This window comes from Aristolochia californica, unplaced genomic scaffold (assembly GCF_029961685.1).
Source record: "Aristolochia californica isolate CCGP_79_NKW_82.1479 unplaced genomic scaffold, dmAriCali1.0.hap1 SCAF_3, whole genome shotgun sequence".
In the NCBI taxonomy this organism is placed as follows: Eukaryota; Viridiplantae; Streptophyta; class Magnoliopsida; order Piperales; family Aristolochiaceae; genus Aristolochia; species Aristolochia californica.
The window spans coordinates 9848463-9868589 of NW_027181992.1; the positions used below are offsets into that span (position 1 = coordinate 9848463).

Below are 20127 nucleotides of genomic sequence, written 5' to 3' on the forward strand. Positions count from 1 at the left end.
TTTTCAATCATCCTCCAAAAGTATGGATGTACATGTTTGTGCTAAGTGCTCAAGCTGCTATCATTCAACCGGGGAAAAAAAGAAAAACCCAAGCTTTTGAGCGTAAGAGTCATGTACACTTACCTTTCGCCTTTCTACCTCTTCTCAGAAATTCTCTCCAAAATCAGATTGCTTCCTTTGATACGGTTGAGGAGCAAAGATGTCTTACTCATGCTGAGTTTTCTATCCACATCTCTCTTCAGTGCAATTTTCAATCTATTCTACACTCTGAAAGGGTTCAATGGAAGCAAAAGGCGTGGTTGGTCGAGGGTGACGCTAACACAAAGTTCTTTCCTGCTATCGCCTCGGCCTGTAGGAGGACTAACCGGGTCACCTTCTTGTCTATTGACAACGAGGTTACCTTGGATAGGACCTTCATTATTGATGCATTTCTCAGTTTCTTTGCAAATCTATAGAGGGAAGAGCAACACCACCGGCCCAGACTTTCCAGCGTTCGCTTTACCGTGGTCTCCCCTATTTTGGTGAGATTCATTGTGCTTCCTTTCTCAGATTTGGGGGTTGAGGATGCGGTCTTGGGTCTCCCCCGGGATCAGGCCTTGGGGCCTGACGGTTTCAGCGGAGAATTCTATAAGGCTTGCTGGCCTGCCTTGAGATTGGATATCATCTCCATGGTCCAAAGCTTCTTTGTTTGTGGAATCACTTTTAAGAGCGTGCGTGCCTCCCTTATTGCTATGGTCCCCAAGAAAGCTAGTGTGGAACGTCCTCAGGATTACCAGCCGATTAGTCTCGTTTCAAGTTCATACAAGATCATCACCCGCATCCTGGCCGTTGTCTCAAGGTTATTCTTCCTACCATCATCCACCGGGGTCAGAGTGCTTTTATTAGAGGCCGTTACATTCTCAACTTAGCAAACCCCGGATGGGGCTATGGGCTCCGGTGATCGAACGACTTGAGCGTTACCTCTCCACGTGGAAGGGTAGATTGATCCTCTTAACTACTTCCTCTCCTTTCTTTCTTGCCCCGCTTCTATTAGCCGGCGCATTGACATGATCAAGAGACGTTTTCTGTGGCTTGGCATTGGAACTGAATTTCATTATCACCTTGTTAGTTGAGATGAAGCGTGTAAGCCAAAGTATTTGGATGGGTTTGGGATTAGGCACACCAAGGAAATGGGGCATGATCTATTGCGCAAGTGGTTCTAGAAGCTCAACTTTTCCTCTAGGGCTTCGTGGAAGCCAATGGTTGCCTTCAAGCTTCAACGTCTTGGAGATAGATGGATCATTGATGGAAACTGTCGTCATCTCTCCCCCATCTGGAAGGCCATGTTTCATGTGTTTTCCACTTTCTACACTACCATTCGGTTCTTTGTTGGGAATGGCTCCAGTCTGTGTTTCTGGATGAATTGGTGGTCAGGTGATGGCTCTCTTGCCTCGTCTTATCCACCTTTGCTTCAGAACACAACCAATCGCATCTTATCTGTCTTTGACACGTGGGGGAATGGCTCATGGAACCTTTGCCTTAGAGGTGCCCTTACTGATGAGGAAGCCATTTCTGCTTGTGGTTTGATTGATAGTCTTAGCAGTATTATTTTTCGCCCTCAAACGGCAGACCGGATGATCTGACTCCTTGATGATAGCAGACAATTCTCGGTCTCCTCGGCCTACCGCCATCTTATGGGATGGTCTCGGCTGCCCGCCCCCCAATTGCTTTTGTTTGGCGCCTCTTGGCCCCTTCCAAGGTGAAGGTTTTTCTCTGGAGTGCCTGTCGCAATAAGATCCTCACTGTAGACAACCTTATCAGGCGCGGTAACACCACTCCCGGTCCTCTCTGCCCCTTCTGCAGGACAGAGGCTGAAACCGTGAATCATCTTCTTCTCCATTGTCTTCGCCTGGAAGGTGTGGACTTACATGATTGATAATATGGGTCTTAGCTTATGCATTCCATTTGACCTAATCACCATGAGTCATCTGTCTTCTAAGACCTGCCTTCTCAGCCTAGGCAAGCTTTTGATGGCTGGCTGCATTGCTTTCGTCCCTTGATGCCTTTGGAAGGAGAGAAACTCCAGATGGTTTGACTTTACTTTCCTCTCTGCTACTGAGGTCTCCTTCACCGCAACTGGGCTCATCTCTACATGGATCCACTCCCAAAAAGAATTCGCCTGCCTCTCTTGTTTCCCGGTCCGCACCAACTAGAAGATTATTACTCAGATGTCTGTCCCCTCTGCCCTCAGCCGGGTTGCTGTTTGGGAGCTTCCTTCCACCGATTATTATAAGTTAAATTTTGATGGTAGCGCATTTGGGAACCCGGGTTTGGCTGGCTTTGGCGGGGTGATTTTTTATCCAAGCAGTACTGCCATACTTTCTTACTCTAGCCCTCTTGGAATTGCTGAGCTCTCTGGTCTCCTTCACGGCTTGCATATCTTTCAGGACTGTTTCAGTGGTCCCCTTATTGTGGTCCACCTCATCTTTCCCCCCATAGCGTCACTGGCAGATTTTTCTTGATATTTTGGACATTGCTTCCACCATTTCTTGTACTTGGTCTCATGTTCTTAGATCAGCCAATTCAGCTGCTGATTTGTATGCTAAACTTGCGCCGCCTCGCCCCCCCCCCCCCCCCTTTCAATCTCTTATTGTTAGGAGGCCTCCCTTGATGTATATTCCCTTTCTTTGAAATAAAATTATCATCAGTGGGTTGACTTAGACAAGATTTGAATAGACACATTATGGGTGCTTTTCAAAAAAACATTATGAGTGCTTTTCAAAAAAACATTATGGGTGAAATTATCTGCAACTAAGGCATATAATGAGTTTGGATAACCTTTGCCAATCGTATTAGATAAATTTCATGCTACAATTAATGTGCTGATTACCATCCTAACTATGAATTGTAGGTTCAGGAAACTGCTAGTGGAAGTGTCTTTGTTCAGATGCCAGATGTGTGGATCAACTTGGCACATGTCTATTTTGCCCAAGGGCATTTTTCTCTGGCTGTAAAAATGGTAAGTTCAAGAATGTCTGCCTGTATTATTCGCAAATCTGCTGAATGTACTTGCATTGATAGGCTACCCTTGCCATTACTGCAGTACCAGAATTGCTTGCGGAAGTTTTATTTTAACACAGACACTCAAGTTCTCCTCTATCTAGCTCGGACCCATTATGAGGCTGAACAGTGGCAAGACTGCAAAAAGACTCTGCTAAGAGCTATCCATTTGGCACCCTCCAATTATACATATAGGTTTGATGCAGGTGTCACTCTGCAAAAGTTTTCCATGTCTACACTGCAGAAGACGAAACGAACAGCTGATGAGGTACTTTAATTGTTTTCTTTTGTCTGCATAGTTGATTCCTTTTGTTTGGTGAGCTTGAATGATGCCTGAAATCTCTTTGATGCTATTTGTTCATGTTAAAGAATTAGTCCGACTTCCTAAATTGACTAGTTATTTTGGAATGGGCCTTGAACCCAACTTCACATGGCATCAAAGTGGGTGCTCATACATGGACCTTCATCCAAACTGTCCATGTGTAGGAACCACAAAAGAGGGCCTACATATGAGAAGTGTTAAATAATTAGTCCGACTTCCTAACTTGGCTAGTTATTTTGGAATGGGCCTCGGACCCTACTTCATAGTTCATTTATTTTTTACCATCATTTGTTATTCAGGTAAGGTCCACAGTTGCAGAATTGAGGAATGCTATCCGCGTGTTTAGTCAGTTATCTGCTGTAAGCAACTTCCATTTTCATGGGTTTGATGAGAAGAAAATAGAGACTCATGTTGGTTACTGTAAACATCTGCTTGGAGCTGCTAAGGTTCATTGTGAGGCAGCAGAGCGGGAAGAGCAGCAGAACCGTCAGAGACTAGAAGTTGCTCGTCAAGTGACCTTGGCTGAGGAAGCTCGGCATAAAGCTGAAGAGCAGAGGAAATTCCAGGTTATCTATCAGTAATGAGTATTTATTCTTGCCCTGGTCTTATTAATCTCAAACTACCATAACCGCTTTTGGATTTTGCTGTCTAACAGTTGGAGAGGAGGAAACAGGAAGATGAGCTGAAGCAAGTGATGCAACAGGAGCAACATTTTGAGCGTATAAAGGTGACTAAATTTACGTTATGTATTTTGGACTTATTTCTTCTCATACTGCAACTTTTTTAAAATGTTTTTGAGAAGGCGACGAGAACACTTCATAATTACATACTAAAAAATTAAATACAAGAAGCACAGAAATTTACAGCACTTTGGATTTCTTACTAGTAATTCAAAATATGAGGCAGCCACCCAAGTGAGACTATCTGCCAGCATTAACTGAAGGAGGGATATGAGTCCTTGTAATGGCTGGCTGCTCAGTCTAATCAGTAATTTCTTGTCTCTGGTCCCCACTTCGTGCACCAGATAGTACAGAAAATGAATCTCCTTCCAACTATTGGGGACTGGCTTAGTTGAGCTTTTGTTATGCGCTTACCATAGAGGAGGCCATACTTGTCTGCAGAGGAGAGTCAGTGAAGCCTATAGGACCTGATCAGCAATTTTTGAGCAAAAATGTTTTGTGGTTTCAACCATGACGCTTCTTTGGTTGTGCTGCCCTGAGGTCTGATTATAAAGTACTTTGAGAAAATGTTATGTGAAAATTACCAATTCAACATACAAACAGTTACAATGGTTTTCTTCTTTTCTTCCAATGTTAATTAGACACACAAAGTCCAGCACCCTGGTGAGACTTGACAAATCCCCTCCCCATCCACCATGTTGCTACTGAGCCAAAGGCTCAATTCACTTTGTTCAGTCTATAAATAGGATTCTGGTAGACAAACTAAAAAAAAAATGTATGAAGTGCAGATAGAGGTCAAGCCATACCCCAAAGTGCTTCTTTTTACCTAGGTATGATCTTTCAAACAAAAGGATAAATTCAAGAGGATTTCTCTTAAAGGATGAACGCTGGATTGCTTAAGCGGAGATTAGTGGTATGTTGTTATGGTGTCGTAAGTATGAACACAGGTTACTGCAAGCATCTGTCAAACTGGCCACATTTTATGGAGCATTATATTGGGTGTCGATAAACATTATTTGTTAATTTATCTTTTATTGCTGCATGAAGCATATGTCAGGGTGAAGAGAAAGAATGAGGAAATATTGGATGAGAAAGGTGTTTGGAGGAAAAGAAGGAAAAAGGAGAAACAAAGACATGAACTGTTCTTACTAAGGGGTGTTGGTGAATGGATACTTGCTCTGGGCTTCCTTTGCTTAAGCTCAAATTGGTTATTACTGATTTTGCTTGGTATTTTGGGAAGTGCATTCCTAGAAAAATTTCTCACTTATCCTCTTTGTGGGAATATATTTACAAAAACTTCCCTTTATTCTCATCCAAAACCCGGTTTCATGCTGGTGCTAGTCACTCAATTAAATTCTTGACTGATTTTTGGCTAGTGGACTCTTCCTTTGATATTAAATATCTTCAGTAGTTACAGATTAGTTCAGCATAAGAATGCTTCTATCTTGGATATTTATGTTGCTGGATCTTTGATGATGTTGATTAGAGGAGGATGTTTCGGCATCACATAAATGACCGGGAAGCTCTGGAAATCAGTAATCTTATTCGCAACCTGGGGACTACTTATTTTAAGAAGTAAAATCTTGTGTAGAACCCTTAACAATTGGGTCTTATTATTTTGATGCGTGTTACATTGAGAGATTAAAGAGTAGAGAGAAGAAAGATAAAAAAGACAGAAATGAAAGAAGGGTGCAGCAGCATGCATGCACTCCGTTGAAGCCTAGGGTCGTCCTCTCTATTAAGAAATGACCAGTATGAAAAGTACAGAAGTCCCCTTCTATACTTGAACTCCTATATCTCCATGTATACTCTTCAGAATTTAATGAAAATTGAAATATAAAGCTTCTATAAATATCTGAGCTTACTACTATCCTGTAGTGACAATCAGACATGAAAATTACCAAAATACTCTTCTTCTTATTATTCAACACTCCATTTTCCTCCTTTGTCAGATCACTCATTTAACTTTTGTGGATGTCTTGAAGTTCCCAACTGTACGAGGAGTATTAGACTGGCTTGAGTTCTTATTTTGGCATAACTAATAGCGTATAAATATTTGCAGGAGCAATGGAAGAGTTCTAAACGGAAGGTTGATGTTGAAGATGAAGATGGTGTGCACAGTGAGAAGAAGAGAAGGAAAGGAGGCAAGAGGAGAAAGAAGGATCGGAGTTCCAAGACAGATTATGATATGGAAGAAGCTGATGCTGACATAATGGGTGATCATGATGAAATGGAGGATGCCAAGGGACATGAAGATGAAGTGGCAGAAAATGCTCAAGATCTTCTTGTGGCAGCTGGTCTGGAAGATTCTGATGCTGAGGATGAGGTAAGTTACTCTATGTGTTTTTTTCTTTTGAGTAATTATTCTTTGTTTTTTTTTTCTCGAATGAGAGAGAGAGGGAGGGATGGCGGAATTGTGGAATCACTGCTCTGAACCTTGATATCACTGTCAAATTTAATCTGTATCTTGCATCAAATGCAGTTTGGTTTTCACATGCTCTTTATTATGTCGCTGACTTTGAGCCCAGGACCAAAAGCTGTTTCTGCCGCAGCAAATGCTCTTGTTGTAATTTTTTCCCTTGTAATTTTGATCATGATGTTTATTTGCTTTCTGTTTTTTCTGTGCACCTTTGCAAAAGCTTGCTCCTTCAGCAGCAGTGAATCGGCGGAGACAAGCATGGTCTGAATCTGATGATGATGAGCCATCAGAGAGGCCACCCAAATCTGACAGAGGCAATTCTCCAGAGTTTGAAGAGAGTGATGGTGAAACAAGGGATAACGTGCTTATGGATGACGAGGAGGACGGGGATTGAAATTTGTTTATTAATACTAAATTATGTATCTCAACTTGCAGTTTGCATGGGACCCTGGCTCTACATGTAGTAGCTTTTTCAACTGTTAAATCTGTTCTATTAGACTTTCCAGTTATGCATGTTTTATTGTGTCCATCACAATGTTTACAAGTTTTCATGCAAATCTGTGTTTTTTCGGAGCTCACTTTTTCCTTTGGCTTGTTTGAGAATGCTGCTGAAACAGTAGGGAAGCTGTGGTTAATTGCATTTTCGGCAGCCTTCAAGAAATCATCACCTAAAAGCAGTTTAGTTTTGGTAGCCCTAAGTTGGGTTGGGATCTGACATGCTGGCTGCCATCTATTGATAGGTTGGCAAATTGTTCAGGTCCATTATTAGGTGTTGATCCTTTGAAAATGTTCTTCTTGAGAATTCAGTGTGGTCATTTTCATACTGTATACCGGTTTTACATTTGGACTCATTAGTAACATTTAGAATGTAACTTTCATACATATGTACAAGAAGCAATTCCCTAGAGGGTACCTCCGGTAGTATCTCCCTGTGCATGAATTTTTGTTCAGTTATAATCTAGAGGTGAAATTTCAAGAGGACCTCTGTAACCTCTCCCTGGACATGCAATCCAATTTTAGAGTTTTTCTTCAACTAAAATTTAGAGGTGAAGTTTCTAGAGGACCAATTAGGTAGTATTTGTTTTAGGGATATGAAGAGAGCTGAAATATTTTAGGGAGATCTCTTTAAAACCATCCTAGTTCAAGTTGGAACTGTGGGACCTAATGGGTTGTTTTAGGACTTGTTTGGAACCCATGGAAAAGAAAATAAAATGAGAATTTGATCATTATTATTCCCAAAAATAATTAGTGAAATAAGAGTATCAAACCTTTCCTCTTTCTTTAACTTATTTTCTCTTTTTCCAATAACTCTCTCCTTATTTCTCTATTACCCATCTATCTTTTTCTCCTTTCTTCTCCCTTTAGTTTTCTTCTTCTTCCTTCTTTCATTCTCCACCACCTTGAGCGAGGTCTTCCACAATGGAATCCTAAATTTCACAAAAAATAATTTCTTACCAACAGCTAACAAGTTGGGTGTTTACTTGAGTTGTGGTAATTGTTTTGAACTTTGCAGTTTGTAGATGATAAGGGCATCTAAAACTGGTGGAAGGTTCTAAGTATCCACAGCTGGAACAATGGATATTGGCTGATGATTTTGATATATAGGATTCTCTGGTTCAGGTAGATTCCTATTCCCTCTGGTAGAGAGTCCATTGTGCTAGGTCTGTTTGATGCAGTCTTCTGATCTGTCCTAAATTCTAGGCATTACTGGCAAGACTGAAAGCAATGGTTTCACAAGTGCTCTATCCAATAACTTGTCTTTGCTGAAGCATGAATGGATCACACTTCTGAACTTCCATAGATTCATTTTATTCAGTTTTTCGGAAACTTAAGTGCTTTAGTGAGACTTTTTCCGGAAAGCCTAGAACAGCACCTTGCTCTATTGGCGGATCGGAGAAAAATTAGGGTACGGAAAAGTAAAGAAAAGAAAAAAAATAAGAATTTAATTATTATTATTTTTAAAAATAGTTAGTAATTTTTTTTTATTATCCTATTTTCATTAATTGTTTTTAAGAGGAATAACAGTTAAATTTTTCTTTTTTTCTTTTTTTCTTTTTTTCTAGGTTCCAAACAAACCCGCAATGAATCCCAAGGGCAAAGGGAACTAACTAGGTTGGGCATAAGGTCTTTTACCCCATCTACTCTAATTTAACTCAATCCAGAGATACCCAGCAGTGAAACATAAAAATAGCATGACGCTTCTCTCGGTTTCTCTCTCTTCAATTTTGGGCCTAACCGTTGACACCCAGTATTCTCCTTCCATTTTCTTTTTCAGTCTTTCAGTGTCCATTCCCATCCTCGTTTTCTCTCTTTGCTCCGGTCTCACCTGGGTCTTAGACTCGATCTGTGATACAAGAGAAGAAAGCAGGATACCAAGAAGAAACGACCGCGGCGGTTGAGACCTGAGAGAGAAGAGAGCGGAATAGGGGAATTCTTGTGATTGCTTGCTTTCACACCTATTTCTCCAAATTTGTCGAGGGAGGTAAAGTGGAATTCTCTTCAGTTCCTCCGTCTTGAATCGTCTCCGTTATGTGTACCTGCAAACAAAGAAAATGTGAAAGCTAGCGAATTTTCTACTAATCGCGAATTCCAACTAGGGGATGCTGACGCTTTTTTTATGGAGCGATCGTTGATCACCCTGACTGTTTTCGTTTCGGCGATTCTTTTCGGCTATTCTCCTCTCCTTGTCGATTCACTGGGGCCAGAAAAGAGATCGCATGAATTCGCTTCTCCTCCTGCTTCCGCGTTATCTACATCTTCCCGCCGACCACCTGCACGGCAGGTAGCCAACCGCGAAAATGGGAATAACCACCGCTCCCACTTTCCGCCACCTGTGCCGAGGACCAGAAGCTCCCATTTTCACCTAGCTCCCCCCGGGGTTCATCGTCTGCCGCGCCCTAATGGCAAAGAGACCGCTGGGAAATCGAAAGTCAATATTGGTAAAAAAATTGGGCTTTTGTTCGGTGTAGTTGCCGGATCCTTGCAAATCGGAGTTGTTCTTTTTCTTGGGATTAAGAGATGGCAAATCATGAAAATGGATAGTCATAGTTCTTGACTTTTACTGGGTTTCGCATGATTCTTTCTGTCAAAGAGGTATGCTTCTTGGCGGAACGTTATCGGATTGATCCGATAGACGTGCCTGGCTCTTCTGATTGGAGACCTTTGATGGCAACACGATACTGGGAGCTGAGAGTTGTTGTGATGGGATTGGTGACTCTGTAATTGCGGTGCTGCGCACTCTCTGTAAATGTGTACACGTTAACTGTTGAATTGTTTGGCATTCTGTTTTTCCTCTTTTTTCCTCAACCTTCCTCTTTCCTTTTTTTTTTCTTCTTCTTTTTGAACTTTTTCAAGTATAGGTTGTTCAGTTTTAGAGAAAAAACAATTCTTTTAATATTCCACGTTGCATTTTATTCTCTGATTTCATACGTGGTGGTGTAAACTAGATCATCATTATCATGAGAGCCTTGTCTCGAATAATATTGATACAACTGTAGGAATTTTCCTTTCTTCATCTTTATCATTTTGCTCAGATAATAGCATAGTGATGGAGTTGGATTCAATTTTTTAAATATTTGACTGGTCTTACAACTGCTGTCAACTTGATGCAGTCCTGATCTTTTATTGGTCTTGAGATTTGCAGTTGATTCTAACTTGTAGGGTTTATATTAACTGCAAAAAAGAAGCCATAATTTGGATAAAGCTGAAGCTGTAAAGGTTGAGAAGTGTAGGTTTTTACCCTGCTAGTATGACTGATTAGTGGCATCCTTTCTGTTTGATTGCATTTTGGGTTGGTCAGTGTTTCTTGATCATATCCTCCTTTTCCTCCTCGAGTTCATGAAAGTATGTGATTATATCAGTGACTTTTGAACCCCAGGTACCAATATGAACAAACATCTAGTAGTGGCTATTGAACTATGTATAACCTATTCTGAAAGTTTTGTGAACTGCATTTCTTTGGGACAGTATCCCTTGCTAGATCATACAAATGCTTCTGATTCTTTCCTTTCTCATGGGCAGGCAAAATGAGGGAAATTAGGATATGGATATTTAGAAAAGGTGAACTCACAAAAGCTGTAGGTCTTTAGTCTGTTTTTCCTGGGAAACAACCACTTGAAAACCGAAAAAGGTAGGTTATTGGTTTTTGCATAAGAAACTGTTTTTTTCATCTGTTCATGCAATTCTAAACCAGATATACTTACTTCTATGAATTGAGCCATTTTGTTGAGTTCAATCCTTGGGAGTACATTTGACCCGGACCTTATTTGTGTTACTGTGAGAAGAGTTTTTTTCATGCCAGTCAAAAAATAGAAGTAATAAATTGTGCCATTTTTCTCCTAGAATGACATCTATTTCAGTCGAGGATCTTCCCAGTGCACAAGTTAATAATTAAAAAAAGTTAAGGGGCTGGAGATGTGGAACAGATACACGGTAAACTGAAATAGAAGCAGGTGGATTGGCTCTGATGCATGATGGATGGCATCTAACTCAAAAGCTCAAGCTGAAATGAAGAGTTTTGAGGATCATTTCATAACCTTTGTAAAGCCAAAATTGGCATAAAAGATAGCAGGAAAATTTTGAAGTGTCAAAAATGAAGAATGCAAATGAAAACATAAAATGGAAAGGCTGCATTTATGTGGCTGACTTTCATGTGGGTCAGGTAAGGTGATGACTATGAACGCTGAGAGATTATTTTACTTTGTACCATGATTGAGTTTGTTAATTATAGCCTATAGTGGGGACAATATATGCTATCAGAAAATAGATCACCTCTGAGTCTTGATTGTGCTAAATATGGAGCTTTAAAGACCAGCAATAACTCTTTGTATATTTTTTGGAAGAGAGAGAGAGAGAGAGAGAGAGACAAAGAGACAGAGAGACAGATGATGATGATGATGATGATGATGAGTCAAAGCCGTCATTCTTAACGGTAAGATAGTTGCTTTCCATTTTCCCCACATATAGGCTGGCCAATGGATAGATGGAGAGTAACTGGTGAAGGATCTTGAGCAATGAACACCTTCAAAAAGTACTTTGCAAGGTCACTGTTATTTTTTAACACTTTGTGCTTACAGGCCCCATCCTTGTTTCGAGTCCTCACTACAAGTGTGCATTGCATCCCTGCTGCTATGTGTGCCTTTCTCAGTGTGAGTAGAAGTGATCAATTTTGATCTTGTTCTTCTGATTCTGCAAGCAATAAGCAATGTGGCAAAGAAGAAAAAAAATTCTTTACACGAAAGTTTTTTAGTGTTTGTGCTGGTTTTAGGAGAGAAAATTTTCATCCCATTTTCTCTTCTCAAACAAAGAATTAAAAGAGGATAGGAAATCGAGTTTTCTTATTACTCCCATAGGAAATATGAAACAGTGGAAAAAAATAAAACAAAGGAGGCATAAATGTAGGAATACTTGGAACAATATTTTGCTTGTGTCATTATTTGGAGCAAAAGCAGGAAGAGTAGGATATTTATAGATTGGATTTGGTGCTCATTTTCCAATGAATAGATCTTGTGGAAGGATCTATTGTTTTTATTTCCTAATATGGAAACCTTTTTCTGTCCAAGACTTCCAAAAAACATGGAAGAAAGCCACATATTGTGGAAATTCACACTTGCTTCTTGCATGTGCATGTGAATAGCACAACTTTCATATCGATGAAGTAAAAATGAGTGTTCATAAATTGGCCATATTGTCAAGGGGGTTAACTGACCATTCATCTAAAATTGATCACCTTGCTTAATTCTTTATTAATAGTCCTTGGGAAGAAATTTTACCGATAAACTATTGAAGGGGTAAGAAAGGATGAATAGGTTTATCAAATTTTAATGGTCAATTTTAGCTTCATTTTTTAATTGTAAATTATTCAAAACAAAACATGCAATTTATGACACAATCACAAAGAACGTAATAATTTTTTTATAGTAGTTCACAAGTCAATACTATTTTAGATTACTAATCACTTTCAAGGTGTTTACATTTCAAAGTTAATTCACTATATTCAACAACCAAACTATATCTATAGCAGTAGACCCACGGGTCTAATTGAAGATACCTACCTACCATTTAGGATTTATGGTCAATAACACTAGGTATAGGTACCTAGACCCTCGAAGGGATCTTTAATAGTTATTAATCAGTTTATCCAAGCTTTTGACAAGTTTACGACTTTGCAAATATTACTTGCTTATAATTTAGAAGAAAAGCCACCTAAATAAATCAGATATTATAATCTCTAAGTGCAAACGAATGCACTAGTTCTAGGTGATTGTACCACCATATTAGCAACTTAATTCAATCTCAAATAAATGATAAATTTGAAAACTTAAATTTTGAGTTTTAAAAAAGACGTGGACAAACTTAATTTAGAATTTTTAGAAAAGAGAAAAACTTCACTAATTTGATGTTATTTGAGTACAATAAACTTCTATTTATAATAGAGGAAACAAGTAAAATCCAATTAAAATTAAACTACTTTTGTTCCAGTTACACTCAAAGTTAAATACTAAAAGATAAGTCCTAGAATAATTGAATAACTAAACATAAATAGAAGACTAACATAAATAAAACACCTTTGATTGAGACCCTTCTGTAAGTCCTCTTATGAGACTCTTATAAGACTCCACCATAATAATTCTGGTTCTGTAAGACTTCTTGTTATTAGAGTCATGTGAGACTTTTTCATATATGTTCTTGTTTTGACCTTCTCTTCTCTCTCTCTCTCTCTCTCTCTAGTTGTATATTTAGTTTTATAACATTATTTAATATTTATGAGGTTTAACTAAGTTGCTTTTATTTTTTATTATAGATTTCCAAAAAGGAAATCAATTAGTTCTAATCTCTACCCTCCAATCATCTTATTGCTTGCAAACTAGTCTAAAGCCAAATCTAGTGTTCAACAGTTTGGCTAAAGAGAATGGAACTCCAGTACTTGCAAATGAGAAAATGATAGCAAGACCTGTCCCAACAATCCCAGTAGAGAGTTGGGTTAAAATTTTGGACAACTCAAGGCCTGACTTCTTCAGTGAGAGCTGATTAAAACCAGAATGGAGGGGAGAGAAACCATGAGCTTACCTTTATTTTCACACGAAATAAGTCACTTACCTTGAGGAAAAGCAAGCAATATCTTGGAGCTCGTTTAGACTCAAATTTTTTACCTTTATTTCTCTTTTTTACTCCAAAAAGGCAAAAAAAAGTTTTGTTAAAAAGAGAAAATTATAGGGGCTCCCAAGAGGAAAACGTCACACAATTTTATTTCTATGTTGTGGATTGGGTCTTTGGCTGAATTCCCACATGGGATGGAGGGGAGGGTGTTGTTTGTGTCGAAATGGTATGAGCGGCATCTATTGTAATTAAGTGAGTGAGTGGCATAAGTTGTAATTATGATAAATTTTATGTTCTTTTTTTTTTAATTAATGTACTAGGGTTTCTACCATACAACTATAAGTATCAGGCTAAGGGGGAGAGCACTAAAATTTGTGATCTAATTCCCTTTCTCCATATCCTTTCCTGCCTCACTGCCTAACTTTCTCTCCTCAACTCTCTTCTCTCTTTTCCTCATTCTTTCTCCTTCTTCTTCCCCTAAACCCTAGTTGTTTTAAGCATGAAACCCTAGAATCTAACATGGTAATAGAGCAGGGATTCTAGGGTTTCAAGTAAAGTTGCTCCCAATGTGTTAAAAGTGTGCCATGGACATACTAATATCGAGGGTTTTGCAGATGCAAATTGGGTTTGCTCTCCTTATGCCAAAAAATCAACTTCCAATTATTGTTACAACTGTGGGAGGTAATTTAGTCATTTGGAGAAGCAAAAAACAGAATGTTGTGACTACGTTATGTACTGAAGCAGAACATAGGGTCATGACTTATGCAGTAAGTGAACTGTTATAGTAAAAATCCTTGATGACAGAACTTGGGTCTCAGACAACTAATCTTATACAAGTCTACTATGACAACTAGGCAGTCATTTACATTGCAACCAATCCAGTTTTTCATGAAAGAACCAAACACATTGAAATTGACTGACATTTTGTTCGGGAAAAATTGTAAACAAGTGTCATATCCATGCAGTATGTTCTTTCCAAGAACCAATTAGCATATATTTTCACAAAAGCTATTGTTGGAAGCTACCTCTCAACTATATGCACCAAACTGAGGATATTTGATGTTTTTGTACCAACTTGAGGAGGAGTTGTAGTATAAGTGGCATCTATTATAATTAAGTGAATGAGTCACATGAGTTGTAATTATGATAGATTTTATGTTCCTTTCTTTTTACTCATGTATTAGGGTTTCAACCCTAAAACTATAAGTATCAAGCTAAGGGGGAGGGCAATAAAATTTGTGCTCTAATTCCTACTTTCTCCATCACCTTTGTACCAAGTTTTCTCTCCTAATTTCTTCTCTCTCCTTTCCTCCTTCTTTCTCCTTCTTCCTCCACTAAACCCTAGTTGTTCTAAGCATGAAACCTAGAATCTAACAGTTTGATGGGGCCAATCTTCAAGTATGATGTCTTGGTTTCAAGTTAATTGAAAAATGTCTATGTTTTTTCCTCTTTCTGTAAATTTACATTAAGCTTTATGAACTTGTAATGGCTCTTATCGACTACAGTTAACTCTGATAAACACAGACCCCATACAATGCATGAACTCTATTTGCTTATCATAGGAATCACCATTGTAGTTTGAACAGAGTTGATTCCTGTTTTAGATATTTCCAGTTCAAATTTACTATAAAGTGCACCCTCAAGGTTGTCAACAACTTAAAGCACTTGTAAGATTCTCTCTTATCTTCATCTCGCATTCAACCACACTTCAACATTCATGTTTCTAAAAAATTAAAATTTCTTCCACTTCAAATCTTATCACTGTAGAATATTGAGATGTACAGTATCTGACTTACCAAAAATTGAAAGAACGTAATACATCTATAAGCTCAATAGGATAGCATATCCTCTCTGACTCACCCTGGCGGAAGGGCACAGACCAAGCTCTTGGAAATTCCACCACCATCGCTCCGACAATCCTAACACCCAAACCAATTTCCTGAACTGAAATCACCCAAAGATTCTAAAATACATTCCACCCGATCTGCCCAAATCAGATAACTGTGCCAGAACAAAAATGAACTGGGTATCGAGCGTTTGATCCAGAACATTCAGGTCTCAAAGTTGTCGTTATTGTTGTCTCCGGAGTGCGGTATAGGATCGAAAAGAAGACAAATCCAGGTTCCTGTCATGATTTGTTCAACGATGACTGATGAATGGTTGTATACGAAATGTTTAACTAGTGGCAATTAAAAGTTGGACTCAAGAAGCCAAGAAACAATTGAAAGAGTTGAAGTCCAGAAAAGATCTCTTCGTAGATTATGTTAAATAAACAAAAAATGAATTCTAATACAATTAAATAGGGGAAAAGAGGGTATAAATGTATTTATGTAAATGTTTTTTTGTATTTCTCTAATAACTTTAACTTAATTTTATTATTATTTATAATTTTCTTATTTTATTTCTAGTGTTAACACAAACACAATAGTTAATTTTCCTTTGTTTCTTATATGCCTCAAATAAGAGAACATCGGCCGAAGGAAATTTTTCCAATGAGAAAGCTGGTCAATGACATAATGTTAGGTCTGTTGAGGAACAAAACTAACGGGGGTGAATAAGTTTGTTGCTAATTTTTCTTCTCTTTTTTATTAAAACTAATGTGTCAAAAATTATTTGATAATTAAAGTTCAGGCATAAGTAATAACTTAAATAATAAACACTCACAAAACACAATGATTTATAGTAGTTCATGATCCTCTTCGTGGATTGCTAGTCCACTCCCAAGGTGTTTTGAACTTCTAAGTTAATTTACTATTTAGGGTCGCCAAATGACACTTACATCAAATTTCTTCTAAGACTACTTAAAATATTATCTACACAAAGATTTACATTACTTGATTGATCGTGACAACGAACTTAAAATCCACATTTTCACATAGATTTACAACAACAAACTAGGTATACAACCTAAACTCATAAACTCACGAATAGATTTTCTACTAGCTAACTAGGCTACACAAGCCTAGACTTACATAGGGATTTGCAGTAGTTCACTAGGCACACCAACATCGGCCCACACGGATTTTTAGCACTGCCTACCAACAAAAGGCCTTTGGTTCACATAATAGAAAACACTTCTCAGCTTTTACTCCTCAACCATGTCATTTTGATCTATATTTAAAGAGATTTTCGCATCGGAGTTCACAACGGTCAAGTTACAGAATGAAGAAAATAAAGAGGTCATAAAATATTCAAGAATAGAGTTTTTTTATATCAAATTAGGTATCAATTTAAAGCTACTTGAGTCTACTTTCTTTGTCAATAAACCGTTTGTGATTTTGACCTATATGTTTTGGGATATCAGTATCAGAAGTACCAAAGGTAAGTTATACCAAAAATGTCTCATTTTTCCTATTTTATATCCTATTATCTTTCCAGACATTGGCATGAATTGAGTTTTTTTTTCTCCTAAAATCTGAGTTTTTAAGTAAAATTTCTCTTCTAATCACAATATTTTAGTCAGACTTAATCACTCCATGATGTGCTCATTCAAGGTATGCAAAAATTTCCTGCTTCAATGTTGTTTTCAAGTTTTGCGTTTTTGTTACGTAGTTGTGTATCTTACACATCGTCAACTCAAAAGATTGTGGTTACCCAAAAAAAGTTTTATTTGGTCAAATTTATTAAATTCAACCGTTATAATCTCCCCTATTTAAAAAAAATTGTCATATTCTAGACTCGTTTGGAAGTATGAGTGTTGTATAGTCCCTTCTTGTTAAAATTGTTTTCCTCTAATATTTCTTTAATTTATCTTCTTGTGTTTTCATCACTTCTAAGTAATGCCTAGACCCACTACCTAAAAAGTATAGAAGTTTATCCAACATCCATATTGAGTCAAGTCTTTTATTCTTCACCCAAGTGGTGATTTGTGTTTGAGTTACCCTTAGAAAGTGAGTAGTCTCTTTGTTAAACCTTAAAGTTAGATTATAATAATAAACACAGAAGAATAGAAATACAAGCATGAGAACAAACAAGATTTATACTGGTTAGCCTCAAGGTGAGACTACGTCATGTTTTTCGCCGCTACAGTAATCCACCATGAAGATGAAATAGTTTACAAGAGAAATTGCACACACTTATAAGTGTTTTTCTTTAACCTCTAGGGCTACAACTTATGATGCTCCTCGGATGATTAAACCCTAATAGCGGCGCCCCAAATATAAAGAGAAAATTAGGGCAACCGTGATACAAGAGTAAAATTCTCAAATTTCCCTTAATGAAACAACAATTAATATATCGTGGACCTAGGGGGGGCTCTGCCCCCCTTCCAACTCCCACGTCAACCTTACCGCAAAGGTCGATCCGCGTACCGACTTAGCGCAGGGCATTGATTAGGCTCCACAACTTAACATATGGAGATTTACCGTACAACTAGGACTGATTTTCTTTTCCCATATTGTGTTTTGTCCAAGTTGGGTCCCTTTGTCTTTTTTATCCCCAGCTTGAGAGGGAGAAGTACAAGAAGAAGTACAAGAAAGAGGTATTCTATTCCACATGTTGTGGTAATTTTTATGTGACCAAAATATTCAAGAAAGGGGAAGAATAAATTATGAAGATTTAAACATCTATGAAAAATTTTAGCCAATGAAGATTGAAGATAAAAAAATCTTTTTCATTGCAAGTTGAATTTATATACTCTAGCTTGAGGGGGAGTATTGAAGAACAAGTATGGAAGAGTCTTACATGACTCTTATAGTAAGTAGTCTCACAGAATCATAATTCACGAGGTGGAGTCTTACAGGATTCTCACAAGAGGAGGTCTCACAGGAGAGTCTCAGTTAAAGGTGTTTTAATTATGTTAGTCTTCTATTTATGTTTAGTTGTTCAATTATTCTAGACTTTGGGTGTAACTGAGATAAAGGTAGTTTAATTATAAATTGATTTTACTTGTTTTCTCTATTATGAATGAAAGTTCATTGTACTCAAATTACATCAAGTCAGTAAAATTTTTCTCTTTTCCAAAAATTCAACACTCTCTTATTCCACCACTGCCTTTAACGAAATGTAACATTTCCAATACTATCTTTAAGTCCTCCCATAACACTCCTTTTCTTTTCATTATATATTTCTCCATGTTAGAATTTTCAAGGAGAATGGCTTGTTTATAGTCATTTGCTCTAAGGGATGGGACATGTCGATGACTTTTCTCTTATCCAATGGTTTTTGGGATTTCAAGAGTTCATTTTCTTCTTGGAGCTCTAATCTCTTCTCATAGACAACCTCATATTCATTTCTCAATTATTCACGGCATTTAGTTTATCTTTTTCTCTTTCAAACTCTTCTAGTCTTTAGGAGCTCTCTTGCTTCAAAAGAAATAACTTCCTCTTCTAAGATAGTCAGTTGCATTCTAAGTTCTTTACTACCTTGGGCTTTACTCCTAAGAGAAGTCCTTAAATCTCTCAAATTTGGTTCTTCCTCTCTCTCACTTCTAGATTTGTCACTTACTAGGCACAAGTGCCTAGATGAGCATTTTTGAGTAAAAGGGTTGCACTCAATGTTCCTAGAATATACTTTAACTCTAGTTTGTTCCATATTTCTTTATTTGATTTGTTGGCTGAAACTTGATAAACTACATTATTGCTCAATGGCATTGAGTAATAGTCCCATGACCAATGCTTTGTTGTCTACTTTGGCAATGTCTACTTCATCCCAATTACTTATGGATTTTGGGATCATTTTCTCATTTACTTTTTGAGATGGGAGATGGGGTTCTTCACAAATGAATCCCCACAAATCTAGTCTCTATGAGAGAATTTTTTTTTTTCTATATTTCTAATATTAGTATTGGGTCTCATCAAACATAGAGGAGCAAGGTGTTATGGCCCTAAAAAAAAATGTAATGCTTTCATAATATACCATAACTAAACAGTCCTAAGATATTTGTAGTCATCCTAGAACCATGCTTTCAGAGTACACTTGTTTTGATACCACTTGTGAGGTTTGGTGATGAACAAACCTAGAGGAAGGAGGAAGTGGGTGGGGGGTCATGAAGTGAGTGAATTGGTTTGTTAACTTTGTTGTTTAATTAAGCTAATGAGTGTTTGCACTTTTAAAATTCACACATAAGCAATAATTTAAACAATAAACATACAAGAAACATATTATGATTTATAGTGGTTACTAATCCACAACCAAGGTGATTTGTATCTCAGAGTTAATTCACTATGTTAGGGTCTCAAAATGACATTTAACCAAATTACAATAGTAAAATAGACCGACATCCGATACCAACAAAGGGATTTCTCAATGACTAATTAAGTTGTACATTACTAGACCCGAATAGGGATTTTTAGCACCTTACCTTCACAACAAACACAACTTACAAGCCTTTACAAGGGTGTTTTTTCAATCAATTTGAGAGGAAGATGGTCTTGCCTACATAAGACTTGCAAAGCTTTCAAAGGGTTGCTTGCTTGCTTGCGATGCAAGCCTTGGATAGACTATAAATTAGGTATATTTAATGTACGTACCAGTGACGGGCGATTGCATAAATGCTGGTTAACGAATATAGAACGTCATAAATTCGAAAATTTCGATTGAACCCTTCACCCAGGATTCAATATGACGAC

The 20127-nt window shown here is 37.8% G+C and overlaps 1 protein-coding gene across 1 annotated transcript in view; it reads left to right on the forward strand.

The window, feature by feature from the left end:
- The window catches only part of LOC137959703 (protein CTR9 homolog), a 49154-nt gene extending 42125 nt beyond the window's left edge, over nucleotides 1-7029 (forward strand). The window contains exons 19-24 of the mRNA XM_068807033.1: nucleotides 2891-2998; nucleotides 3083-3307; nucleotides 3661-3927; nucleotides 4017-4088; nucleotides 6104-6367; nucleotides 6681-7029. Coding sequence (XP_068663134.1) covers nucleotides 2891-2998; nucleotides 3083-3307; nucleotides 3661-3927; nucleotides 4017-4088; nucleotides 6104-6367; nucleotides 6681-6854 — 1110 coding nt within the window. The 3' untranslated portion in view covers nucleotides 6855-7029. The remainder of the gene's footprint in view (nucleotides 1-2890; nucleotides 2999-3082; nucleotides 3308-3660; nucleotides 3928-4016; nucleotides 4089-6103; nucleotides 6368-6680) is intronic.
- Nucleotides 7030-20127: the final 13098 nt, after the last annotated feature.